Below are 24,001 nucleotides of genomic sequence, written 5' to 3'. Positions count from 1 at the left end.
TCGGCATCACGCAGGACAAGGGTGACATGTTTCCGTCGTGGCAGCATGCCTGCCTGTCGCGAGAGGCCGTCCTCCGTTCCTGCAGTGTGGGATGGCAGATGGTGGTCCGAGTCCATGTAAACGGGTGGACGTACAGTGGAAGAAACGCAGTACGTGTTGCGCATTCACATTGGGAAACGAGACGCTGCGGCCGCTGATCTGCGTTGCCTGTGCCGGGACGTCGGACAGCTCACACTCCATGCCGCTTGGGGTGGTGGCGAGGCCCTCTCCTGCCGTCGTGGATCGTGAGCGACCGTCTCACAGCTCATGGTGTGAATTCAGGTCAACCGCAACAGGCGCTGCAGGACCAAGACGACGAATGTCGCTCGCAAAGTGTGAAACGTGAGCAATTACTTTAGAAAGGCTGCAGAGGTTCACCGCGTACATGCTGGGGCTGGCCGGTGGGCACACGCGGAGGGCGGTGGTCTCCAGGCAGTTGGTTCCAGCAGCGACAGGCGCTCGCACGGAAAGGTGTGGCGCACCAAGAAGGCCACGCCGCCGGCACGCCCACTGCAGGCCTGGTGGAAGTCAATGCAGCCAATGAGCCTCGTCGCTGGCACTCTGGTGTCTGCACTCATGCAGAAGAGCCATTTCGCGCCGGTGCTGCGCCAGTCAAGCAGCAAGGGCAATCCTGAAGGGCGAAGGGCCTTAAGTTCTGAGGTGCGGCTCTTGTGGACACCACCGCAGCGGGTGATGCCGGCGAAGTGACCGCAATGAAACGACTGTGCGGTTGTCAGTCGGGCTGCAGGCAAACCGCCTCGCCGCTCCACAACCGACAGTGCATGGGACCTTCTCGAGGGGTGACGCCGTCGTGGTCCCCGTCACGCCCGCAGCAATGCCCTGCCGCACTCACTCCCACAGAGAGACAAAGAGTGTGTGAATGTGTGCCGAGATCACAGCGACTGTCATTGCCAGAGAAGGCCATCGTGGCACCGTCCGTCACGCGTCAGCACACACCAAGCAACGCACGCACCCGGCAAAGCAAACACACAGGAGAAAGAAGAATGACCCCAAGAGCAGGCAACACCTCCACACATGGCGGACATCGTACAGCCGCGTCAGCCGGCCTCCAGCACCATGCAACAAACGTACCACACGCATCCATCCAATGACACCGTGATTCCCACTGCTAACGGTAGACACGCAGCGACCATACTATGTCAGCACGGGATGCAGGCCAACGTCCCGCCGTCGCCAAGACATTCCTGCAGAGCACTGTGCAACTAAGTATATATGTGTGTGTGCTGGAGGAGCAGAAGAGAAGAGGAGCACAGGGAGGCACATCAGCACAGCAAGAGGCACAACTGGAGAGCAGCGACAAATGCGGCAGGGCCCCGACATCAACAATCACACACGATGGCAACAAATACAAAACAAATCCTTAAAGAAAAACACGGCGGCAGGGTGTGGCTGTGTGTGTGTGGCGCTGCGGGTGTCTGCCCGCCCTGGCCGCAAAGAAAACAAAACAAGAGGGAAGAAATGTGTGCTCCGCCCCACAGGCCCTCGTCGCATGCCCACACGTCACGGCTCCCTCAGCGCGCCGTTCGTCGCGGCCCCTCCTCATGCGTGCAGCAGGCGAGGCGCACAGGGCCGTCGTCATGAGCGTGTCGGTGGGTGTGCGAGTGGAGCAGTTGGGCGGGAAACACACGGCACCCCTCGCAGGAAGAGTGCAGCAACAAACAATTAAAGAGGGAAGAGTAGAAAAGAAAAAAACGTCCATAGTGATTGCCCCAAAAGCAAAAAGAAGAGATGGGGCAGTGAGAGATAAAAGCAAAAAAAAAAAGGAAATGAGAGAAAAAAACAATAAAAAGTAAAAACAAACACACAAAAAAAGAAATGAAGAAAAAAATCACACAACCAGAAAAAAAAACAAAAAACATTTAAAATATTTTAAAGCAAACAGCAATGAAGAATTAAAAACACTTAAAACAATCATAAGAGGACAAAAACAAAAACAGTTACGGTGCTCCGCCCATGCAGCCAGGCAGGACGGCAGCGGTGCGTGTCGTGCAAAAGAGAGCACCAACGGCCTGCATGGGTGTGCATGCATATATACAATGGGCACATTATTGTGTGTGCCTCGTGGGGTGAGTTGAGGGCGAGAGTCCATGCAAGGGGACACACACACAGAGAGAGAAGGACGAGTGTGTGTGCGGGCGGTGCACGGCTCTCTCTCCCTCACTCTCACGCGGCCACCACCGCGGCAGAAGCCGCACGCGCAAAAACAACAAGGAGAAGCAAAAGAGGGGAGGTGGTGTGGGAGACCGCGGTGCTGCCGTCATTGTCGCCAGTCGTCGCCGTATCATTTGCAATAGCTGTGGTTTTTATTGGTGTTTCTTTTTGATTGTTTTTTTTTTCTACTCTTACCAGCGCGTCTAGCTATACAGTGCCATCTGAGTGCCGAAGAGGTGGTCGAACAGCAGCAAAATGAGTTTCCTGCTATGAAGCAACTGCCATTGAGAGAACTTTCCGAGGCGGAGGTCCTGTTCAATGCCCAGCCGTTGGCGCACAGCCAAGGCGCCTGGACATTCTAGAAGCAGATGGCGCAAGGTTTCCTGCGGGCCGATTGGCGTGCTTGTGGAAGCTGGCTGATCCTGCGGCAGCAGAGATCGCCTCCTGGCACTGCTGTTTCGATGCCGTGTGGCGTCTGGGTTGTGTGCGCAGCAACTTCTGTGCGGTGCGGTGCTTCTCCGCGTGGGGAAAACCATGTCACAGAAATCACATTTGAGCTCGGGAAGCGGTGGAGGATGTTTCGGATGAAATGACCGACAGTGACTGACGAGACCCGAGAATCCCGTCAATGTAGAATCGCAGTGCGGACATTTCTCCTTCCGACGGCGTGTGACGGTTTGTCTCCTTACTGGAGAGACGTCTTCCTCCCTTGCCGACGGGGGAACAGTGTCCGTCCCCGGTGCAGTTGGATCGTTGTTAGAGCGCATATATGCAGACTGTTCCGGTGAGATGTTGCAGAATCGGCATTGGTTCGTGCAATCTCTCACGGCCCAGTATAGTCGGCCCCAGAGCTCAGATTCCCCGCACCTTGCCCTTGCGAGGTGAACCAGTTCCTGACGGTGGAGAAATTCCTGAGTGATCAGGTCCTTACCGCTGAGATCGGATGGCCTTGTGCCGCAAAGCAAGTAGCGATGAGTGTCCTGACGAATGGTACTACGCCACTTGTTGGTGAGCTGGGTAGTAAAACATGTCAGCAGATCCGTATGCCATAAAGGTGCGATTCCTTGCTCCGTGTATTGTCCAGTTGCCATAGTCTGCGTCGCATGCTGATCTGCGGGCTCGTTAGCATGTACTCCACAATGTCCGTAACAAAACTGCAGGTGCACGGACCAGCCAGCACACGTCAGTGTTAAGAGACGCTGCCAGATCTGATCCTCCGTCCAGTCTGACTGACTGAGCGGGCCCTTGTTTAGAGCCGCTAGAAGAGACTGACTGTCCGTAACCACAAACAGGGTTTTACGCCTGTGGCGGATACGAGGGGCAATCAGCTTCTCCAGGGCTAGAAGCAGCGCACGGGATTCCGTCCTGTAGCTGCATGGGCGTGCACCGCAGTTTATGCTGGCCTTTTCTATTATCTCCGATGAATTGAGGGATGAAAGCAGTATTCCAACCCCTGCTGACTTGGGAACGTCGACACCGCCATCGGTCGCAAGTATCCACGAACGATGGCTGTGCAGCGCCAGAGCCTCTTCGCTGACTCTGCGCTTTTCCCGTATCAGCTCTTCCTCGTCAGTTATTGAGTGTTCTATCGGAAGTTCCACCCCGATGGTGACCCGGTGAGCGGAGGCCGCAAACCAGGGAGGAATGGAGCTGCGAAAGAACCGCTCTTCGCGTGGTGAGCTCTCGGTGATGCCGTAGTCCTTTGTGTATGCGTCTACAAAGGCATATATCTCGTCCCGAGATAATGGCGAGATGCGGAAACCGGCGCGAGGCGGTGGCTCAGGCGGTGGTCTCCGCATCCAGTCCGTCTGACATGCGCGTGTGTTCTCAAATATTGAGAGCCGCGCGCGCAGGCAGAGGACATGGAGCGGCGGCATATTAGCCTCCAGCAGTGCGGATTCCGGGTCGGCAGTGCTCGGAACTCCGCTGACAATGCGTGCCAGAGTTGCGTACGTCTTCTGCATCTCATTCTTCGCCCGATCCGTCGCCACTGCCCATATGAGCTCGCTGGCATAGCGTAATTTGGAAGCACCGTGTCCAATGACGAACGTGCGTAGGTCATGTGGAGATGGTCCCGCCTCTTTGTGCGCTATGCAGCGTAGCTGCGATATCCGTTGCGAAGTGGCAGCGCATTGCTTGGTGGCCGCCACATTTAGCGTCAGTCGCGGATCGAGATCCATGCCGAGAAGCTTCGTAGTTCGCGATGCCCCCATGGTCATGACTGGGATTTGACATCCAGCCACTACCAGGGGCCACTTTCCTTCACGATCATAATCTGACTCCGTGTGCGTGGATAGTGTGAACCAAGCGGCTTTGCACTTTGACGGGTTAATGGCCAGGCCATTTTCCTGACTCCACGCATGCAGTTTTTGAAGAACCATGTTGGCAGTGGGAATGGCGTCTTCGCGGGACTGCCCCTTAACGATAATAGAGAGGTCGTCCGCATACATGTCTGCTGTGACACCCGCAAAGCTGTTCAGCAGATTGAGAAGTGGGTGTGCGTAAAGGGAGAACAAATACGGTCCCAGCACGGACCCCTGAGGAACTCCTCGCAGCATGGGACGCCGATCGCTGTGTCTGTGACCAACTCGTGTCTTCGCGTAGCGACCAAATAGAAAGTTTCTAAGCCACCTTCTACAATTCACCCCCGGAATATTAGCCAGCAAGCGACCGAGGACTCGATGATCTATGGAGTCAAAGGCCTTGCTGAAATCAACCAACACCAGCAGAGTCCGGTGGGGTCTGTAGTGGAGTTGATTGCCAATACCGCTCTTCTTGGGAAGGTTCACTTGGAAATAGTGATTTCTATTATGCTCCACTTCGTGTTTCAGGTGTGCCGGCTGCATCGTCGTGGTACGCATACTACGATATGCATACTGGTGGGGGTGCGGCGTCCACACCCAAAGCAATCTCTTCAGTACCATTTTCTCAGCAACCTTACTCACAATGGAAGTAAGGCTGATGGGTCGATATGACTCAAGCAGTTCCGGTGACTTACCGGGTTTTAAGAGTGGAACGATGGTAGCGCGTCTCCACTCAACCGGAATCGTACCGGTCGTCCAGCTGCGGTTAATGCAGCGAAGAAGGAATCGAAGGCCCTTTGACGAAATATGTCGCAGTGCCTCACTGCAGACTTCATCCGGTCCGGGGCCTTGCCATACGGCGTATTACGTAGCGCAGCAAGCAGTTCCGTTTGATTAAATGGTGCATCGAGAGGGCAGTAAGAAAACCCCTGATGTAAATGTAGAGATCAACTCGTTGCTGCTCTGCTGCCCAAAAAGAAAAGAAGCATTAATGTTCAAAGATGCACTCTGTCTGTTGATGCCTTTGGAAAACCTAACTGCCTTGTGAGAGGGGTGAAATGGAAGAAAGATGCGATTGAGAGCATTCGCTGCTCTCCTTGCTGTTTTATAAGTGTGTTGGCCACCTCCTAATAAAATTGATGTGGGAGATGGCAGTGATGCCTTTTTTCGTCCGGAAATGTATTTCCATGCGAGTGGCTCGCCTGGATTTAACTTGCTGATGCGACGTAGATACGTGTTGCGCAAGCGCTCTCGGAGTAGGAGGAAGAATTGACTCCTTGTCCGTTGCATTTCTGCCTCACGGTCGGGCGTCGGTGACTGTAGATAGCGGGCCTTGCTGTCGGTAGCCATCCGCTCTGCCTCCATGAGAGTGTCGTCCCAAAGCCTGGGACCGTCCTTGTGCATGCCGCGGGGGCAATGCCGTCGATACGAAGTTATAAGCGCTCTCGTGAAAGCCCTAATGCCGGTGGACTGCTTTTTATAGTCGTATGCCGGAAGTTGTGCGTCGAGGTCCTTGATGAATAAATCCCACTTGCACTTCCCCCAACTGTAGAATATCCTAGGTGCCGAAGGTATGGTATCCTTAAACGCCTGATGCAGCGTAAATGTCAGCATATAATGATCACTGAGCGGCGACACGGAAGCTGACCAATCCGACACAGTCAAATGCCTTGACCATGTCAGATCGATACAGGATCGTTCTCTTGTGCCACGGGCATACGTGATCTCACCAGGGGTGTTAACCAAGGTGAGTCCCGCACCCGTGCACAGTTCTAAAAATTCTGCAGCAACCTCGCTTGGAGAAGTCTCCAAGAATGGCTCCCACTGTGGGTGATGCATGTTGAAATCCCCGCACAGCAGGAGCGGCGACGAGGCTGGAAGGCAGTTTACTAACTGCCTGAAGGATTGCGTTACTTGCGGTGGTGGTCTCATATAGGCACTCGCTACAATAAGATCACGGTTCTGGTCCAGAGCAACCTGGACCACCACCACTTCAAGGCTGGTGTCATGCTGGGGGACGGTGAGAGGTATACGCTTGGAGCGGAGAGTTTTCCGCACCAGCACCGCCACACCGCCTCCATTGCCGATGCGCGACTGTGCATAGAGCACATAATCTCCAGTGTGCATGCTGGCGATCTGCTCTGACGACTTCCAAGTCTCCTGGATGGCTATTATGTCTGCTCCTTGCGCCATTAATGTTGCGAGTTTTGACGGCGTGAGGCAAAAAAACGTTCATCTGGAGTACTGCTATGGGGCCTGGGTTCTGCTCAATTTCTCCGCTTAGCGGTAGCTTTTGTTGTTGCGCGTCACATACGGCACGCAAACGGTATGTATAGCGCTGATAAGCGCCGATGGAATTCAGCAGCGGATGAAAATACCGCTCAGCAGACAACCATTACAAATGGCTCCATCTGGTGCCCTTCCGACCCGCTTGTGCGGCGCCTCCTGCCTCTCCGCGCGCAGCGAATGGGCAGCAGGCGCTTGGCCTCCTCCCTAGCAAAGAGTACTGCACCCCGGCACCACGTTGAGGTGGCCGGCTGACCAGAGCGTTGTTGCAGTCTTATTGGTGGTACTATTTGGCATTTTGATCTTCTGATTTGATGTCCGTGCCTTATGATTCTCATCGCCTCGTGTATTTTACTGCGCCCTTTATTTTTCGCATCTGACATACCGGTCGCACCTTGTGTGTGTGTGGAGACTGAGTTGCCAAACCTGCTGGCTCTGGATTATCGCTAGCCGAACTCAGTGACTCTGGCGGAACTCGTGTCTGTCCAGTGATGGCTGTGCCTGCTTCCTTTGGCAAGAAGGTCCTGGACTTCTCAAACCCTCCTCGCTGTCTCTCCCACTCTCTGTCTGTGGCACACCGGTCTCCCCACCATATGGCTGTAATGCACCAGGCATATTTTTGTAGGATCCGGTTTCCCTAGCTCAGGGCTGGGAGGACGGCTGTTATCGTTATTATTGTCTCCTGTCGCCGTCACGCACACGGACGAGCTGCAGCAGCACAAGAGCACAAGGACCAACACGGCGCCGCACCGTCACCATCGCAGTCATCATCGCCCGTAGTGGAGTCGCTGGTGTCAGTCAGCTGATCGGTGAGACGGAAGGAAAAGAATGGAACGAGAGGGAGAGGGACGGAGCACAGCGGATACAGCGAGAGAGAGCAGACAACATGAGGAGAAGGCAGCAGGCCCAGCCGCACAGTCCACACACCACGAGACGACATCCACGCAAGGAAGGCACACAACGCCAGCAGCCACCCACCATGCAGGAGGAGAAGACATCCACCACCATCTCCCCCAGCTCATTCCCGCAGCCCCAGGGAAATGGCAAAACCGCGGCCACCACACAACGCACACGGAGCAAGCGAACCCTCATCCATCCATCACGCGGCACCAAATTTCCTGCCATCCCGTCCTCAATGGGACACGGAGCCCAACTCAGCGCAGTCACACGCGGTGCATCACACCCACAGGAAAATAGACTCGGGCTGGGCTCCCTCCTCCTCATGGCCACGGAAGAATACAACAGACGCCACACGCAACTGCCAGCATGCACTACAAAAGGTGCATTCAAATCCACTGCAATGTGCATCTTGTGTGTGTGTGGTTGTGTGTGCCTGCAGCAACACAAAGCAAAGAAGTAGAAAAGAGGGAGCAGAGTATGTGGAGGGACGCACAAAAATGTACAGCGGGGACGCATAACAGAAACAACAACAAGAAGACCGCTCAAACTCATGACTGCACTGCAGCCCAAGCAGCGGCAATTCACACAATATTTATTGAAAACAAAAAACGTCCCCCTTCGTCTTATGTAAACCCCACCACACAAAATAATTATAAATGAAAAAGAAATCGTCCATTACTGCTCCACACAAATTTAAAATAAGAAAAAGATCGCCTGGCTGCCGTGTGGCCACACCAAACTGTCTGTATGTATTTTGCCCACAAAAGAAAATTAAAAGATGGTTGCGTGTGCTTCGACCGTCTGACCCTCCGTGTGTCCGCACATCGTTTATATTTCATGGGGTCATCCGCGTGTTGCTGCTCCCCTCAGCCCTCTCATCGGCGCGTGAGTGCGGCCCGCAGAGCACAGTCACTCGTGTGTGTGGGGACTGAGAGAAGCACGCAGACATGACGGCAGTCGCGTCACTCCATCGGGAGAGTGAGCGCAGCAAAAGAAAAAGAAATCATCGGAGGGGAGAGAAATGCTCACGAGGCCGACACCGAAGGGTGCGCCACCGCATGAAATAAACACGCAAAGCAAAACAAATCCTTAAAGAAAAACACGGCGGCAGGGTGTGGCTGTGTGTGTGGCGCTGCGGGTGTCTGCCAGCCCTGACCGCAAAGAAAACAAAACAAGAGGGAAAGAAATGTGTGCTCCGCCCCACAGGCCCTCGTCGCACGCCCACACGTCACGGCTCCCTCAGCGCGCCGTTCGTCGCGGCCCCTCCTCATGCGTGCAGCAGGCGAGGCGCACAGGGCCGTCGTCATGAGCGTGTCGGTGGGTGTGCGAGTGGAGCAGTTGGGCGGGAAACACACGGCACCCCTCGCAGGAAGAGTGCAGAAGAAACAATTTAAAGAGGGAAGAGTAGAAAAGAAAACACGTCCATATTGATTGCCCCAAAAGCAAAGAAACGAAATGGGGATATAAAAGCGCACAGGAAAAGCAAACAGGGAAAAGTAAAAAAAAGTTATTAAAGAAGATAAATTAATTACCGTCTGTGTCGGTGCAGGGAGGTCGCAAGTGTCCCACGCGGCAGCCAGTCACTCCTCACAGAGCCGCTAAACCCCACAGTCCCAACAGAAGAAGCAGCGATGGCAGCAGTCCGCTCCCACGCACAGTGCCGGCATCGCTGTTATTCCCCTGCGACACATTTCCGAGACTGCTGTTGAGGGCCGCAGCCTTTACTTCGCCGTCCCGTGCATGGATATCCTCTTTCTCCTGCCCATTAGTTCCTCCCGCCGTCTCCCCATTCTCGCCAGAGTGCGCACCCACCTCAGGTGCCACTGCGGTTCCATCTGGCGCCATGGTTTCAGCGGTAGGGGCATTTGTATCTGCTGTGGCGGAAGTGCCCACTGACGGTTGTTGTGTTTCATCTCCCTGCACCGTGTCTCCAGCTTCAGCATCCACCGTTTGGCCTCCCTCGGACGAAGAATCAACATCCACATTTGGATGTCCTTCGGGATATGTTCCCGACGCTGACTGGTTTTCGGATTTATTGGCTGCTGGGGAATTCTTAGCTGTAGATGCCGCTGACGTGGATAAAACGCCACTCCCCGCATTTTCACTTGTCCTCAACGAATCCTGTTCAGTCTGCTGTTGCCCGCCAAGACTAGACGGAGTTTCGGCTTCCGGCGTAGCTTGTTTACTTGCCACTGGTGGAGTACCCTCCACTGTTTTTGCACCTCTTGCTTTTGGAATAGAAAGTTTTGTGTTAAGCGCAGTAATCTCATCGTCATTCAACGGGCGGTTGTACAGCAGGACGTTCATCACAGTCACAGACACGCCTTCTTGGCTCCCTGCGTCGCCTTTTGCACCTCCATCCCCTCCAATGTAGAAGTGGGAGATCCCTTCTAAATCCGTATTTTCCAATGCACACGCTTCATTCCCACCCACACGCTTACCATCGACGTACGCGGAGCCCTGGGTGCCGTTTCTTAGCAAAATCACGACGTGGTGTGTTGTATTCGTCGCCAAAGTGCGGCTTTGATCCTCGGGGTTTCCGCTACCGCACAGCACCTGCCACTTCTTTTCCTTGTCGTACGAAAGTTCAAAAGTTTTTTTGTTTCCTTCACGACTCAGACGCACACCCATCACAGGGACGCTGACACTCGTCGGCACACCGTGGATGGACACCGTCGCCACAAGAGTGAAGTTGTAGTTCGCAAAGTGGTACGGCTGATTCTCCCCCTGACTGCCAACAGGCCACTCCGCCCACGCACCACGTCCTTTAAATGTCACGCCATTCTCCGCCGGTTCCGCCCCATCTTTCTTCTTCACTGTGGCGTTCACCCCGAGGTACTCGTCCCTCCATGTGTTCTCAGAGAAGTTGCCGGACAAAAAGCCAACCAGCCCATCCGTGATCTTAACAGTATTGCAGGCAGTGGCAGTTGAGGCATCATCCACATCACTTTTAGAAGGGCACAGCTTGGAGACAATGTCGTCCGCTTTCTTCCACGTCGCCAGCACATCCTTCACACGCTGTAGCTGCGCAGTCAGAGGCACAGACCAAAGACTGTGTGATGTTTTCCCACCATCCTTCTTCTTCTCGTACAGTGCAATCAACTCCTCCTTCTCATTATTATCACCACTTTCAGCACTTTTGTACAACAGGGAGCTGGCGGCAGCGTCATCCATCTCGGATACCGGCCCAATATCAACAATGTGCGTATTGTCCGTCAGCCAAAGATGGAGTACGCCCTTTCCATTGCCCGTTTCTTTATTACTGTCCTCCTCGGGATAAACCGGCAGAGTAACGAGCATCACATTTCTGTTATCATCAACACCGTCAATCGTCGCTGTGATGAACCCGCTTCTAACGCCACCTTCGCCCTGTTTGTTGCCCCACACGCGCGAGATTGTCCCGAGTGCCTCCGTCCACGACTCCCCCTTGTCACCGGACTCGTACACCCTGCGGCGGCCATCATCACACGCAGTCATCATCATGAGTTTTTTGTCCTCCTTCCCCCACTCCACGACGGAGGGATCACCGCAGCCACTGTGAGGAACCTCCTTCGACAGCTTCCAACCCCCAGCGTTATCGGAGGAGTATATGAGCAACGAAACGGCCTTTTCATCGTTTGTTGCTTCACCCTCCTTTTTACTCGTGCCTTCCACGGGGAACACAAGCGTATCATCATGCATCTTAATACCCGATCCACCGCCGCCAATCAGTCGTGTCAAAGCTACTTTTTCTTTTTCAACAGTAGAAATGCACGGGACGCCAGAGGTATCTCCCCAAATAATACTGTCACTGCTCTCACCACCAACCTTTCCTTTCACCAGCAAAAGTTCCAATATAGCCGCGTCAGATGCAGTCTCATGAGAAGAAGCGTCATCTGCACTGCTGTAGTTCCCAACAAGCATGTAAATATCATTTTCCTTCACGACTGTTGTCGGTCGGTTCACAATTACTTTCGTTTCGCTTTGGGAAACAGCATGGTCCTCTGGTTGGGAGGCGCATTCCGCTTTATCGGATGGACATTCCACCAGTACTTGTGTCTTCACTTTACTCGCATCCAACTCCTCCTTTGTTTGACTCTTATCCAACGTCAGGAGCTTCGAGGCAATCCCAGTAAAAACCTTGTCATTCTCCGTGCACTGCGCCTTGGCAACGGCAAACACTTTACCATTCACCTCAAGAAGACTGGGAAAATAGAGCGAACCCACTTTTTCTTCTTCTTTCTTATTTCTCCAAACAAAATGATTTTCCGGTGAAGATCCTGGGCCTGGCGCCGGTGCATCAGCTTGCTGATCCCCAACAGCGTTGCAGCACATCATCACAACAAGGAGAAGGAGAAGCAGCGCGGAATTAAACACACGCCGGGACATGTTGAGCCTCTGCGGCTCACTCTCTCTTCCTTCCCTCCTCCTCCCGCTGGATCCGGTCACGCGGCGACGGTTGTGTGCGCGGGGTGCCTTCGCTGCAGCAACACGTGAGAGCATATAAATATGTGTGGGCGGTGTGTGTGTTGTTGGTCCTTTCAGTGCCTTCGAATTTCACAGTAGCGATTAGCGTTTAGCCTTACTTCCTTTCCTTCTTTGTGTTTGAGGAAGAGAAGAGGAAAAGGAGTGAAACAGTGAACACCGCCATCCATCCACAGTGAGTGTCACTATCATCCCCGCCGCAGTCGATCCCAACAACAACAACTCACGCACACAGACACACGGAACGAGAAGGAAGAACAGTGCACCGGGAACACACAGCAACTGCCACCAGCAGTAAAAGCCAAAGCGAGTGCTTCTGTCACGCTTTAGCGCACACGGAGTAACGCCCACACGCACTGCCGCCAGTCGTTTTACTGTTGTCTCTCCCCGCACCATCCATCGCGCATCGCCCCGCACAGCCGGAGAATCCTTCGTCGGTGCATGAAAAGCGGGAGAAACACGTCAAACCGTGCAGCTGCTAGGCTAGAATCCATGCTCAATTTTCCCAGGTACCCTCAATGCCACACCACATTAGTCAACTGCTGCACGCCAAGAAAATCATGCCCTTAGCACGGAAACAAAACAACTTTCGCTGTTTCCTCATCCCTCCTCTCACGAGCCACAGAAAAATCGTGTACGTCCGTGCGTCCTCAGCGTTCACGCCGCTCCATAGCGTATGTGACATGGCGTGTGTGTTTGGCATCGCCTATACTTGCGGAGCAGCTGTGCGTCACAAGAGAGTCTGAAGAAAGCAACGGCAGAGAGAGGCAGATAGCACACACGCAAATTACTCATATCATCACACACACACACGCAGCCGCGGAATGGGTGCACTCAACCACAAAATCAAAAAGGAAAACAAAACAAAAAGCCGAAGCGTGGGGCGACCAGCGCACACACTCTCATTACTCCCGTAAAGCAAAACACACACACACAGGGAGAGAGAGAGGTCGCCCACTCAATGCAATAAAAACAAAACAGAAACAGTTACGGTGCTCCGCCCATGCAGCCAGGCAGGACGGCAGCGGTGCGTGTCGTGCAAAAGAGAGCACCAACGGGCCTGCATGGGTGTGCATGCATATATACAATGGGCACATTATGTGTGTGCCTCGTGGGGTGAGGTGAGGGCGAGAGTCCATGCAAGGGGACACACACAGAGAGTGAGTGAAGGACGAGTGTGTGTGCGGGCGGTGCACGGCTCTCTCTCCCTCACTCTCACGCGGCCACCACCGCAGCCGCACACGCAACAACAAGAAGAAGAAGCAAAAGAGGGGAGGTGGTGTGGGAGACCGCGGTGCTGCCGTCACTGCTGCCAGGTTTTGCCGTACCATCTGTTCTGGCGGTAGCTGCTGCTTTCGCTGTCGGTGGTTTTGTCTCACTGGCTGTGGGCGCAACGTTGGTATGACTGGCTTCGGGGTCGTTGTTTAGCCCTCCGGGGTTGGGCCCTCTGCTGTTGCCGTCATTCTCATCCGCCCTACTCCGGCCATCATCACTGCCACTTGTAGAGATGGATGATGCCGTTACTTCCGCCGGGCTGCCGGTAGGTCCACCCTTCAGATCCGGTAAAACTGTGCCTTGACCCTGTTGCTCTGCCACACCATCTCCAGAAGTAGGTTCCGTCTCTTCAGGCTCCTTTTTGTTTGGTGACGGTGGCGTTTTTGTCCTTTCTTCTGTCAAAGTTTGCGAGTCTGTTTGTGCTGTTGGTTGTTCTCCTACCGTTGCTGGCGCTGACGGTGGTAGTGGCGGGGTGCTGGCGGTGGACATCACGGTGGAAGGACCTTGTGTCTCCGCGTCAATCCGCCGTTTCTCGTTTCCAGTTGCGGCCCTACTAGCAGCTTCACTTTCTGGTTTCTCGTTTACTGGGGAAGTCTTCTTGTGCTTCGGGTGTTGACTTCGCTGGTGCCGACAATTCGGGCAATTCGTTCCGTGCACGATTTGCTCCTGACTGCTCACCTGCTTCTTGGGGTTTCCCTCCCTTTGTGGATGCCGCAGCGCCGGTCTTCTCCAACGCATCACTCTCGTCGGTGATGGAGGGTGGGGAATTACCACCAGCAACAGGAGCGCTCAAAGATGCATCACCACCTGGACTGCCAACATCAGGTTGACTGCGACCACCAGAAGAAAAGGAGCCCAAAATGAAGCCTTTGCTTCCGTCAGAACCTACACTTCCTGTAGGAGCCCCAGGAGAACTGCCACCATCACCGAGAACAGGAGATGGGGACTTGACATCCGAAGCAGGGGACTTCAAAGAGCCATCAACAAGTGCTTTAGAACCTCCATTTGAGCCACCACCACCGCCAACAGAAGCTTTGCTGCCACGAGCTTGACTGCCACTGGCACCTCCAACGCCAACAGGACCGCCAGCACCGTCGTCTCTACCGCTTCCACCTTCACCTCCGCGACCAGGAGGGAAACCGGCACAACCGAAATTAACACATGAATTTGGAGCTAAATCTGATTTATTTTCTGCTGTACCAGTCACCAATGGGTCAGTCGAAGCTTCAACGGCAGCGATGGACAAGACAGATCGTAAAGGCAGCGTCAGCGCCGTTTTTTCGCATCCGCTCGGCGTATACGATTTATTCGTATTCAACACCCACGACGCCATGCAGCCACCAACTGCGTTGTTCCCGAGATTACTCGCAACAGCCCCGCCGGCACCGCACCACAGCACGCAGAGGGCACACACCAGCAGCACACAGCCAGTCATCATCGCCATCACTCCTGTCACTTGCGTGTAGCCTTCAGCACAAAATAACAACACGTCAACGCAGAGCGGAAGCAAAAATAGAGACAAGTCACAAATCACGCACAGCCACAGCACAATAACAAATGGCAGCAGCCCATCAGCGGCAGCGCACACACACCATGAGGCAGTTGAAAGCAGTGAAAGGGCAAAAACACACACAACGCCCCGCAGCAAGTATACAGAGAAAACACACGAAGCAATTAAAAACAAAACACAGGCAAACAAACAGCAATGAAGTAAAAAATGTAAAAACACACACAAAACAAAGACTGCACAGCATGGCTCCAGCGCGCACGCGCCCATCCTCAAATCTAACTCCACGCAATCAGTTGTGTGCGTGCCGTGCACATCAGTGTGGCTGCGATGCGTTCAACGTGACGGATGTGGGGAAGCAAAATGGAGCACACAGCAGAGCAGCGGAAGCAAGTGAAGCAAAACACAATCATTATTTTATCCTATTTGTTTACATCGCAGCACAACACACGCGCACAAATTCCCGTGGCTGAGTGCTGGCACGCACAGCCCGCACACACCTCTTCAGCCCACAGCGGTGTACGCCAGCGCGGATACGGCGAGCAGCAGCGGGGCACACACCCACGCAGAGCTGCTGAGGCTGCCGTCGATTTCGCGAAGACGCGACGGTGCGCTGGTCGTCGTCGTGGTTGGCGCCTCTGTAGTCGTAGTTGGTGCCTTTGTTGTAGTGGTTGTTATCGTTGTTGGTGCATATGTTGTAGTCGTCGTGGTCTTCTCGGCAGGATCTTCGGCTTCCTGATTTGCTTCTTCTGCGGATTGTCTCGTGCCGATTTCTGGTACTGGAGTACCGTCCGTATCATGATTTTGTAACGTGTTAGACACGCCAACTGATTCCGGACCTGCAGCGGTCGAACTTGGTCCCGCTCCGGCATCTCTTCCCTGTTCCGCACCGGACTCCTTACTTGGCGACCCTGAGTTACCGATCTCCTTACGTGGCTCCTCTGGTACAAGGGACTGTGGACTGGCGGCGACAGGAGCTTTAACTTCAGTATGCTCAGTAGGCGCTGCCGCGCACACGGACAGGCAGCAGCACAGGGCGAGTACCAACAGGGCGCACAGAAGACGGCACGTCATCATCGTGAGTGTGGTCGTTCAGTGGTGTGGAGCTGATCTGCAAAGTGAGGGACATGGAGAGCAACAGGGGAGACGAGAGGTGCGGCACACCACACGAGGAGAGGGCAGCAGCCAGGCATGCACCGTACGGCACACACATACAGCCCTGCCACAACACCAACACACAGATGGAGGAGGGAGAAGCAAACAGGAGAGGCACACAAGGCTCCACCGCATGCACATACGGCGAGAGCGGTCCGTCGTGTCGGCACCCCTCACGGAGGGTGCACGCACACACAAGAGGAGGTGCAGCGCACACAGCAACACAAAAGCAAAGTAACAATAAAAAAGAGAAGATCCCCGCACACCACGTGAATTACTGGTCCACGGGAAGTCTAGCCAATATTCATCACAAAAGCAACTCAGTTGCCCTTGGCCTTCGTTAATATTCAGCGCAAGGAATGGAAGAGTGCAGAAAACTATTTATTTGTGTTTCTGTTTGGATGTTGGCAGATGTCCGCGTATCTTTTTTTCCTTTTGTTTTTTTCAGAGGGCAAACCTTCATGTCTGCATCGTGTGTTGGTAATTTCTGCAGGGTGCACAATTATTTTTTCCTCTTCTGAAGTTTTCTTGTGTTGGTGCAGCCAATAATTCGGTTTGTGTTGTTCCTGCCTTTCGCTGGTAAAGTGCTGCAATAGATGTTTGTGTTTCCTTTCGTTGCCGTGGCACCTGATTCCTCACCGTTTATTGCGGTGGAAATGAAAATATGTGAGTGGACTCCCACACACCAGAGCGCACCTTCGCTCCTATTTATTGGTGCATGGAAGGGCATGTGTGTTTGGTGGTGTCTCGTCCATATATTTCGTGGGCGTACATTCCCCTGCAGGCTGAGGACGGGACGACGCTCCGTCGCGGTGCACTTCCCTCGCATGCCGCCCACTGTGATTCATCATGCATCACCCCCTCACACATTCCGTGGTGCCACACCGCTGATATTATTGCAGCCGCTGTGATTCCGCGTATTTCACGCGTTTGATTGTGCCACAATACATCCGCTCGTGTGGCCTCCGCATCCAAACAGCGGTGCCCAACACAGTGAGCGGCAGTCCACATCCTTGCATGCCCCAACGCTGTGGTGTTTGACTGTCAGCCAGGCGTCAGACAACAGGAGAGTCTTGTGCTGGCAGTACAACACACGGAGCTACAGCGAATGACTCGGGCGGCGACGCATCTATTTGTCGCAATGCAGTGAAAAGGAGTCGGGCAAAATAATGCCGGCTGCACTCACGACACCATATCCACAGCCAAAGCATGCGACGTGATGTGTGTTTCACAGGTGCTGTGAAATGCCTGCAGACGACGTCGCTAGTGGAGGCATGCCACCCATGATCAGCGGACAGACAATAATCGGCATGGGAGGCCACAAAAGTCAGAAACGATGCCAGCAGCAGGAGCAGCTCTCTCTCTCTCTCTCTCTCTCTTTGTTGCCTCCGAGAAGTAAATATTCCACCAGCCACAGCCGACTGTGCCATCGTGATGCTCCATGCACGTCGTGGCTGCGTCAACACATCCTGTTCCCTGCAGCGCCTCAAAAGATGCCTCACTCCGTCCACTGAGTGCATCGATGCGGGCCCTGCCTGGGCCGTTCGTGAGGACCGCATCAATGCAAGGGTCACCGAGTCGCAGTATGTTTGTTGTGACGTTGTTGCATGGCACCCGCATACACACACACGCAGCGCCTGCATCCCTCCCTTTTGTGTCCGCCCTCCGCCGGAGTGGCCACACACACGGGCAGCAGCAAAATCACTTCTCCCTCGACAATCCAAAATCAACACCGACATCCCTCGCAACGCAAAGATCTCAGTTGCCAGCACGGGCCTCCTGCCGCTCTGCCATCGACAAAGAAACACGGCACAGTGCACGCACTTATTTTCCTCGTGTGCAGTCAGCCGTTTGCTTCACACATTCTCCGACGGGCTGACGTCCACAAAAGCACGCCACAAAAGGCCACCGTGATCGCGCAAGCTCTTGCGATGAGCGTCGGTGTGTGCATGGATCGCTGCCCACACGTGCTGGCAGGCAGCCTGCAGCCGGTGCCCTCGTGCCATTTCATCGGCTCCAGCACGGAAAAGAGAAAGTGGCCTATTCCCGATGCACTTATTCCCACCAGCAGCACCAACACGCTGGTCGCCAGCCGTCATTCCTCAGCACATCCAGGAATGCTGAAAAGTGACGTGGAACTGTCAGCCAGCAATGCCGCAATCCCGCACACATGTCGGCTCCACCAGAGACGACACACAAACCACAAAAAACCCCCCCCACATGATTTCCGAACATCATTCCGACACACCGCGACACGCCAAACAGAAGTATTCGTCACTCCATGCACCTCCCCACACAATCACATAGTCCATGCACCACGCACGGCAGCAGCCCACACGCGGTCAAAAAAATGTTCCTCGGATCGGTGTTATCCGCGTGCCGCAGTGGGAAGTAAACAAAAGAGACAGCTGTCAAACCCCAAAAGGGTGCCACGACTGGCCGAAATTCAACGGAACGCTGCCACTCAAATGAATTCAGTCCTCATGCCCTCAGCCTCCCACCTTCCCCCACAAAAGCTGCCAACCAAACGTGACGTCCAATAAATTCGCTTTGCAAAAAAAGGAGAAACCGCAGTGCCTCATGCTGTCATCCGAGATGTTGTTTGCTGATTAATGCGGTAGGCACTCACCTTCTCCTCAAAACGACGCTGTGCGCCTGCAACGCATTCTTCAGAATCGCAAGTCTCCAACCAGATCGGGAATCTCCTACGCGCCTTCGTCACACACCAAAATGCAAATGAAAAAACAATGCTTTAGTTGGACTGCGATGCGGACCGTGCCACGCCGCCATCAGCTGCGGCTGGGTGCAGAGGCTGGTGCGACCCAGCACACCACGCGATCCCTTCTGGTTGGGTGCGTCCACAGTGCGTTGCACGACGGCGACGAGGCAATCGCACCGTGTCCGGCACCCGTTCACCTCCACAGCCTGGAAGTGCGGCACGGAGACAGCTGCACAGCATCGCTCGGTCCACGCGCATCAAAGAAGGATACTTCTGTCCACCTGGCCGCCAATCCAGCACCGCTGCGGAGGACCATTGGGTTCCGCGCACCCACACAGCACGAACGTCTTACACTTTTTCGATGTATTGAGGATTTGCGTGGCGCAGTCTGATTGGAGACCATGCCACCGTCCATGCATGAAAAGCGGCGACATCGATTCCGCTCCCGAGAGATGCTGTTATTAATGAGTTACACCGCGTATTTAATATTATTGGGATACCCCACAACCACATTCACGCTCCTCCTATTTAACATCGTATTTTCCCCTGGGACAATGTGAGCTGCAATAAAGTGGAATTTTATCACCCACGCTTTGCCCAAGACGCCTATGATGACGTCAAGCGCACGGCTCTTGATTCTATTTACTCCTCTCTGGGAGCGTATGATTTTGAATTATGGACAGACGTTTCTTCATCTCTCACCGAGCTCGCATCTGGATCCGCTACACTATTGTATGGCTCCACCACGACAAATGATCTCCCTGTGGAGGTCCATCGTGCAGCAGCTGGCAGGCTCGCATACTCATATAGGGCAGAGTGCCTTGCCACTGAAAATGGCATTAGACATCTCATACCTTTTTGTCTGGAAACATCCCAATCGCCCACACGAATCCTGGTGGCAACGGACTCCCCGTCGGCAACTGAGGCACTCCGCGCTGCCCCACTGGCCATGCGAGACCACGTCACTGAAGAGAGTTGGATTATGCTGCTCTCCTTGATGCAGCGAGGTCACTCTGTAAACTTCATGTTCTCTCCATCGCACTGCGGTATCCCATGCAATGAGGCCGCTGACGACGAGGCCATGATTGCACGATCCCTCCCGCAGGAGGGCGGCCCAATCTGGCACGTGGACTTTTTTACTGCAGTCGGGTGGCCGTACTGGAGGGATGCCCAGGAGAAAGGAAGGCGCGCACACCGCGTGACAGGCGCCTGTCGGTGTGGCAGGAACTCTATTCCTGGCACGACCCGGACATCGCGCCCCGAGTGGCGGCTCTGCGCGCGGGCACGGTGCGATTCCTGCCCACTCCTCGACATGCCTGCGCGTGCCCTTCGTATCACAAATAACCCTCTGTGTTGGTGATGCCGTCCCTCCCTCACTGAAGTGACCGGCCCGCCGCTGCCTCCGCCAGAACCTCTTCCCGACGTGAGCACCGCAAATCCTTGTCGACCAGCGAGCGGCGGATTGATTTCCTCCTGCCCAACCTGCAGCATAGTCTGCGCTCGTCCGTCCACAATATGAGGGCGCATGCCCGACGTGCTCAGCCTGGCGTTCCGATAGTTTGCGAAGGCCTATGATGCGGATGCCACAATAGTGCCACCGTCTTCTTAACAGGCGCCTCGCGCACAGGTCGCCACAGAAAGTGCCAAGCATGCCAGCAGGCAAGGCACGCAGGAAGCACAAACGCAGGTACTCGAGACGGACCACGAAAGACTCCGCTTCATCCACTGCAGAAATGCCCCCGTCGTTGGTAATTGGGAATGCGAGTGTTTTGGAGCGCCCCAGCCCGCACGACGGCTCGTTTCGGACGGAATGCTTGCCATTTTTGTGCGGACGGCCATTGCGCTACTCACCGTTATTGTAACAGCATACAGCAAAACAAGATAACAAGTTGCGTTGCGATGAATGTTGGCTGCGATTCCCGTGGACCAGAAATTTATCTGGTGTGCGGGGATCTTCTTTTTTTATTTTTACTTTGCCTTTGTTTTGCTGTGTGTGCTGCACCTCTCGTCTCCCCTGTTGCTCTCCATGTCCCTCACTTTGCAGATCAGCTCCACACCACTGAACGACCACACTCACGATGATGACGTGCCGTCTTCTGTGCGCCCTGTTGGTACTCGCCCTGTGCTGCTGCCTGTCCGTGTGCGCGGCAGCGCCTACTGAGCATACTGAAGTTAAAGCTCCAGTCGCCGCCAGTCCACAGTCCCTTGTACCAGAGGAACCACGTAAGGAGATCGGTAACTCAGGGTCGCCAAGTAAGGAGTCCGGTGCGGAACAGGGAAGAGATGCCGGAGCGGGACCAAGTTCGACCGCTGCAGGTCGGAAATCAGTTGGCGTGTCTAACACTTTACAAAATCATGGTACGGACGGTACTCCAGTACCAGAAATCGGCACGAGACAATCCGCAGAAGAAGCAAATCAGGAAGCCGAAGATCCTGCCGAGAAGACCACGACGACTACAACATATGCACCAACAACGATAACAACCACTACAACAAAGACACCAACTACGACTACAGAGGCGCCAAGTGCTACGGCCAGGAATGCAGAGGCGCCAACCACGACGACGACCAGCGCACCGTCACGTCTTCGCGAAATCGACGGCAGCCTCAGCAGCTCTGCGTGGGTGTGTGCCCCGCTGCTGCTCGCCGCATCCGCGCTGGCGTACACCGCTGTGGGCTGAAGAGGTGTGTGCGGGCTGTGCGTGCCAGCACTCAGCCACGGGAATTTGTGCGCGTGTGTTGTGCTGCGATGTAAACAAATAGGATAAAATAATGATTGTATTTTGCTTCACTTGCTTCCGCTGCTCTGCTGTGTGCTCCATTTTGCTTCCCCACATCCGTCACGTTGAACGCTTCCCAGGAACGCTCATATGCAAGTACACTGGAGTCTTGGATTTGTTTTTTTTTTTATTTTTGTTTTCTTGCTTTTTAATCTTGTGGTTTTCAGTGCGGCGTGCAATTTCTGCAATCATGCTGATCCAAACTTTCTCGTCCTGTGTGCTCTGCAGCTGTGTACTCTGTGGTGTAGGCGTCGTGACTCTCATTGCTGGATGGGACGGTGCGTGTTACTGTGTGACTTGCCTCTCCTTTTGCTTTCACTCTGCGTTGACGTGTTGTTAGTTTGTGCTGAAGGCTGCACGCAAGTGACTGGAGTGATGGCGATGATGATGACTGGCCGTGTGCTGCTGGTGTGTGCCGTCTGCGTGCTGTGGTGCGGTTTATCTGGAATTGCGACCGACGGTGTTGGCGGTGGCGATGGCAGTGCGGATGAGGACTTACTGTTGCAGTGGCGTGCTTGGCTGCGGAGGGAATGCGCGGAGGAGGTCAGCAGGAGGACAGGAGGCAGGGAGAATGCGTCTGTTGTTGAGGAATGCGTCCATCAGGGGATGGACGGTGTGCGTGCCGTTGTGGATGGCCGTCGTCGTTGGAGACGTCAACGGATTGTTGTTGCTGCTGCTGCTGCTGGAAACGGGGATGTCAGCACGGACAAAGATGGCCAGGCAAGGAATAAAGAGGTTTCACCACCCGAAATAAAAGATGAAAAGCCAGTGGCTTCAGGACAAGAATCAACAGATGCAACAAGAGGAAAGGACCAGACGACACAGAATACTTCAGCTGCTATTGTGTCGCTTAAAAAACTAATTTCTGGAAAAAAAAAACAAGAAGAAGGTGAGAGAATGACCGAGAAAGAAGATGGAGACAACGAAGATGAAGAAGTGGAGGACGAAGCGAAGATACGCGAAACAACACCGGTAGTACCACCGCCAACAGCAGCAGCAGGAGGAGGAATAAAACCACCATCTGGTGCTTCTGGTCCTGCTGCCCCTGGCGCCATTCTCACTTCGCGGTCCTCTTCTGGTGTTGATTCTTCATCCCGCATCGGTGACGAAGGGTCCACCGTCGGTATTTCACCCAATGCAGTTGGGAAGCCTTCAAGACAAGATAAGGTACCAGAAGCAGAGGAGAGTCAACACGCCCAGCGACACGACGGAGTGGCAGCAGATACACTCAACAACGGACCGGAACAAAACGGTTCTGCTCCAACAACGGGTCAGAATGAAAACGAGGTCGCCACGTTGGGTGCCGGTGGTTCACGCTCTTCGAGAGAACAAATAACGGTAAAAGGGGGTTCAGAAGCTTCCCGAACAGACGAATCGTCAGCTGATCCAAATACAAAATTACAAGAAAATGAAAAGACTCCACTGAAACCATCACAAGCAGCAGCGACAGAACCAAAAACTCAGCACGAAGTATTGACGTCAGTAAAGGAGGAGACAAAGAGCAAGAGCACGGATGCATCAGCGAATTTACCTGATGCGCCCAAAAGCAGTGAAGAACATCCTGCATCCGCAGCCACTACAATGCAGAGTACATCAACTGGCAGTCAAGAAGCAGCAGCTACGCCGTCTTCAAATAGAATCTCTTCACTTCACGAGGAAACGACCACTGGAAATAACATTACTGAGAATGCTCAACCTCCGAAGGAAACACCCGTCGAAGGCACGGCCATGAAAACTACAACGGCGACGACTGGCGACAGTGACGGCAGCACCGCGGCCTCCCACACCACCTCCCCTCCTTTGCTTCTTCTTCTTGTTGTTGCGAGTGCGGCTGCTGCTGCGGTGGTGGCCGCGTGAGAGTGAGGGAGAGAGAGCCGTGCACCGCCCGCACACACACTCTTCCTTCTCTCTCTGTGTGTGTGTGTCCCCTTGCATGGACTCTCGCCCTCACCTCACCCCACGAGGCACACACATAATGTGCCCATTGTATATATGCATGCACACCCATGCAGGTCCGTTGGTGCTCTCTTTTGCACGACACGCACCGCTGCCGTCCTGCCTGGCTGCATGGGCGGAGCACCGTAACTGTTTCTGTTTTGTTTTTATTGCATTGAGTGGGCGACCTCTCTCCCTCTCCCTCTGTGTGTGTGTTTTGCTTTACGGGAGTAATGAGAGAGTGTGTGCGCTGGTCGTCCCACGCTTCGGCTTTTTGTTTTGTTTTTCTTTTTGATTTTGTGGTTGAGTGCACCCATTCCGCGGCTGCGTGTGTGTGTGTGTGTGCGATGATATGAGTAATTTGCGTGTGTGCTATCTGCCTCTCTCTGCCGTTGCTTTCTTCAGACTCTCTTGTGCTGAACGGCTGCTCTGCAAGTATAGGCGCTGCCAATCACTCACAGACATG

At 54.1% G+C, this 24,001-nt stretch overlaps 4 protein-coding genes and 3 pseudogenes across 4 annotated transcripts, besides 8 other annotated features; 2 read left to right on the top strand and 5 right to left on the bottom strand.

Annotated features, from left to right (window-relative positions):
• Positions 1–24,001: part of a sequence feature (areas not merged during assembly with more than two copies in the genome that could not be assigned to a particular haplotype) that runs on past both edges of the window.
• Positions 1,812–1,888: a sequence feature (T-rich).
• Positions 2,224–2,388, bottom strand: Tc00.1047053506245.264 (annotated as a pseudogene).
• Positions 2,387–7,063: a mobile genetic element.
• On the bottom strand, positions 7,065–7,571 carry Tc00.1047053506245.257 (annotated as a pseudogene).
• Tc00.1047053506245.250 (trans-sialidase, putative) lies at positions 9,288–12,182 on the bottom strand (the record flags this gene model as incomplete). The annotated part of the gene is made up of 1 exon (XM_815214.1): positions 9,288–12,182. The coding sequence occupies one exon, from the start codon at positions 12,180–12,182 to the stop codon at positions 9,288–9,290; it is 2,895 nt and encodes a 964-aa protein (XP_820307.1).
• Tc00.1047053506245.230 lies at positions 13,380–14,885 on the bottom strand (annotated as a pseudogene).
• Positions 14,450–14,569: a microsatellite.
• Positions 15,451–16,023, bottom strand: Tc00.1047053506245.220 (mucin TcMUCII, putative; the record flags this gene model as incomplete). Its single annotated transcript, XM_815213.1, has 1 exon — positions 15,451–16,023. The coding sequence occupies one exon, from the start codon at positions 16,021–16,023 to the stop codon at positions 15,451–15,453; it is 573 nt and encodes a 190-aa protein (XP_820306.1).
• Positions 15,563–15,661: a microsatellite.
• Positions 17,457–17,480: a microsatellite.
• Positions 20,899–21,501, top strand: Tc00.1047053506245.210 (mucin TcMUCII, putative; the record flags this gene model as incomplete). Its single annotated transcript, XM_815212.1, has 1 exon — positions 20,899–21,501. One exon carries the CDS (start codon positions 20,899–20,901, stop codon positions 21,499–21,501), a length of 603 nt encoding a protein of 200 aa, XP_820305.1.
• Positions 21,715–21,740: a microsatellite.
• Tc00.1047053506245.200 (mucin-associated surface protein (MASP), putative) lies at positions 21,976–23,457 on the top strand (the record flags this gene model as incomplete). Its single annotated transcript, XM_815211.1, has 1 exon — positions 21,976–23,457. The coding sequence occupies one exon, from the start codon at positions 21,976–21,978 to the stop codon at positions 23,455–23,457; it is 1,482 nt and encodes a 493-aa protein (XP_820304.1).
• Positions 22,468–22,549: a sequence feature (CT-rich).

This window comes from Trypanosoma cruzi, assembly GCF_000209065.1.
Source record: "Trypanosoma cruzi strain CL Brener chromosome Unknown tcruzi_1047053506245, whole genome shotgun sequence".
NCBI classification, from domain to species: Eukaryota; Euglenozoa; class Kinetoplastea; order Trypanosomatida; family Trypanosomatidae; genus Trypanosoma; species Trypanosoma cruzi.
Note: the sequence above shows the minus strand (reverse complement) of the source record. Positions and strands in the feature narration are given on the sequence as shown.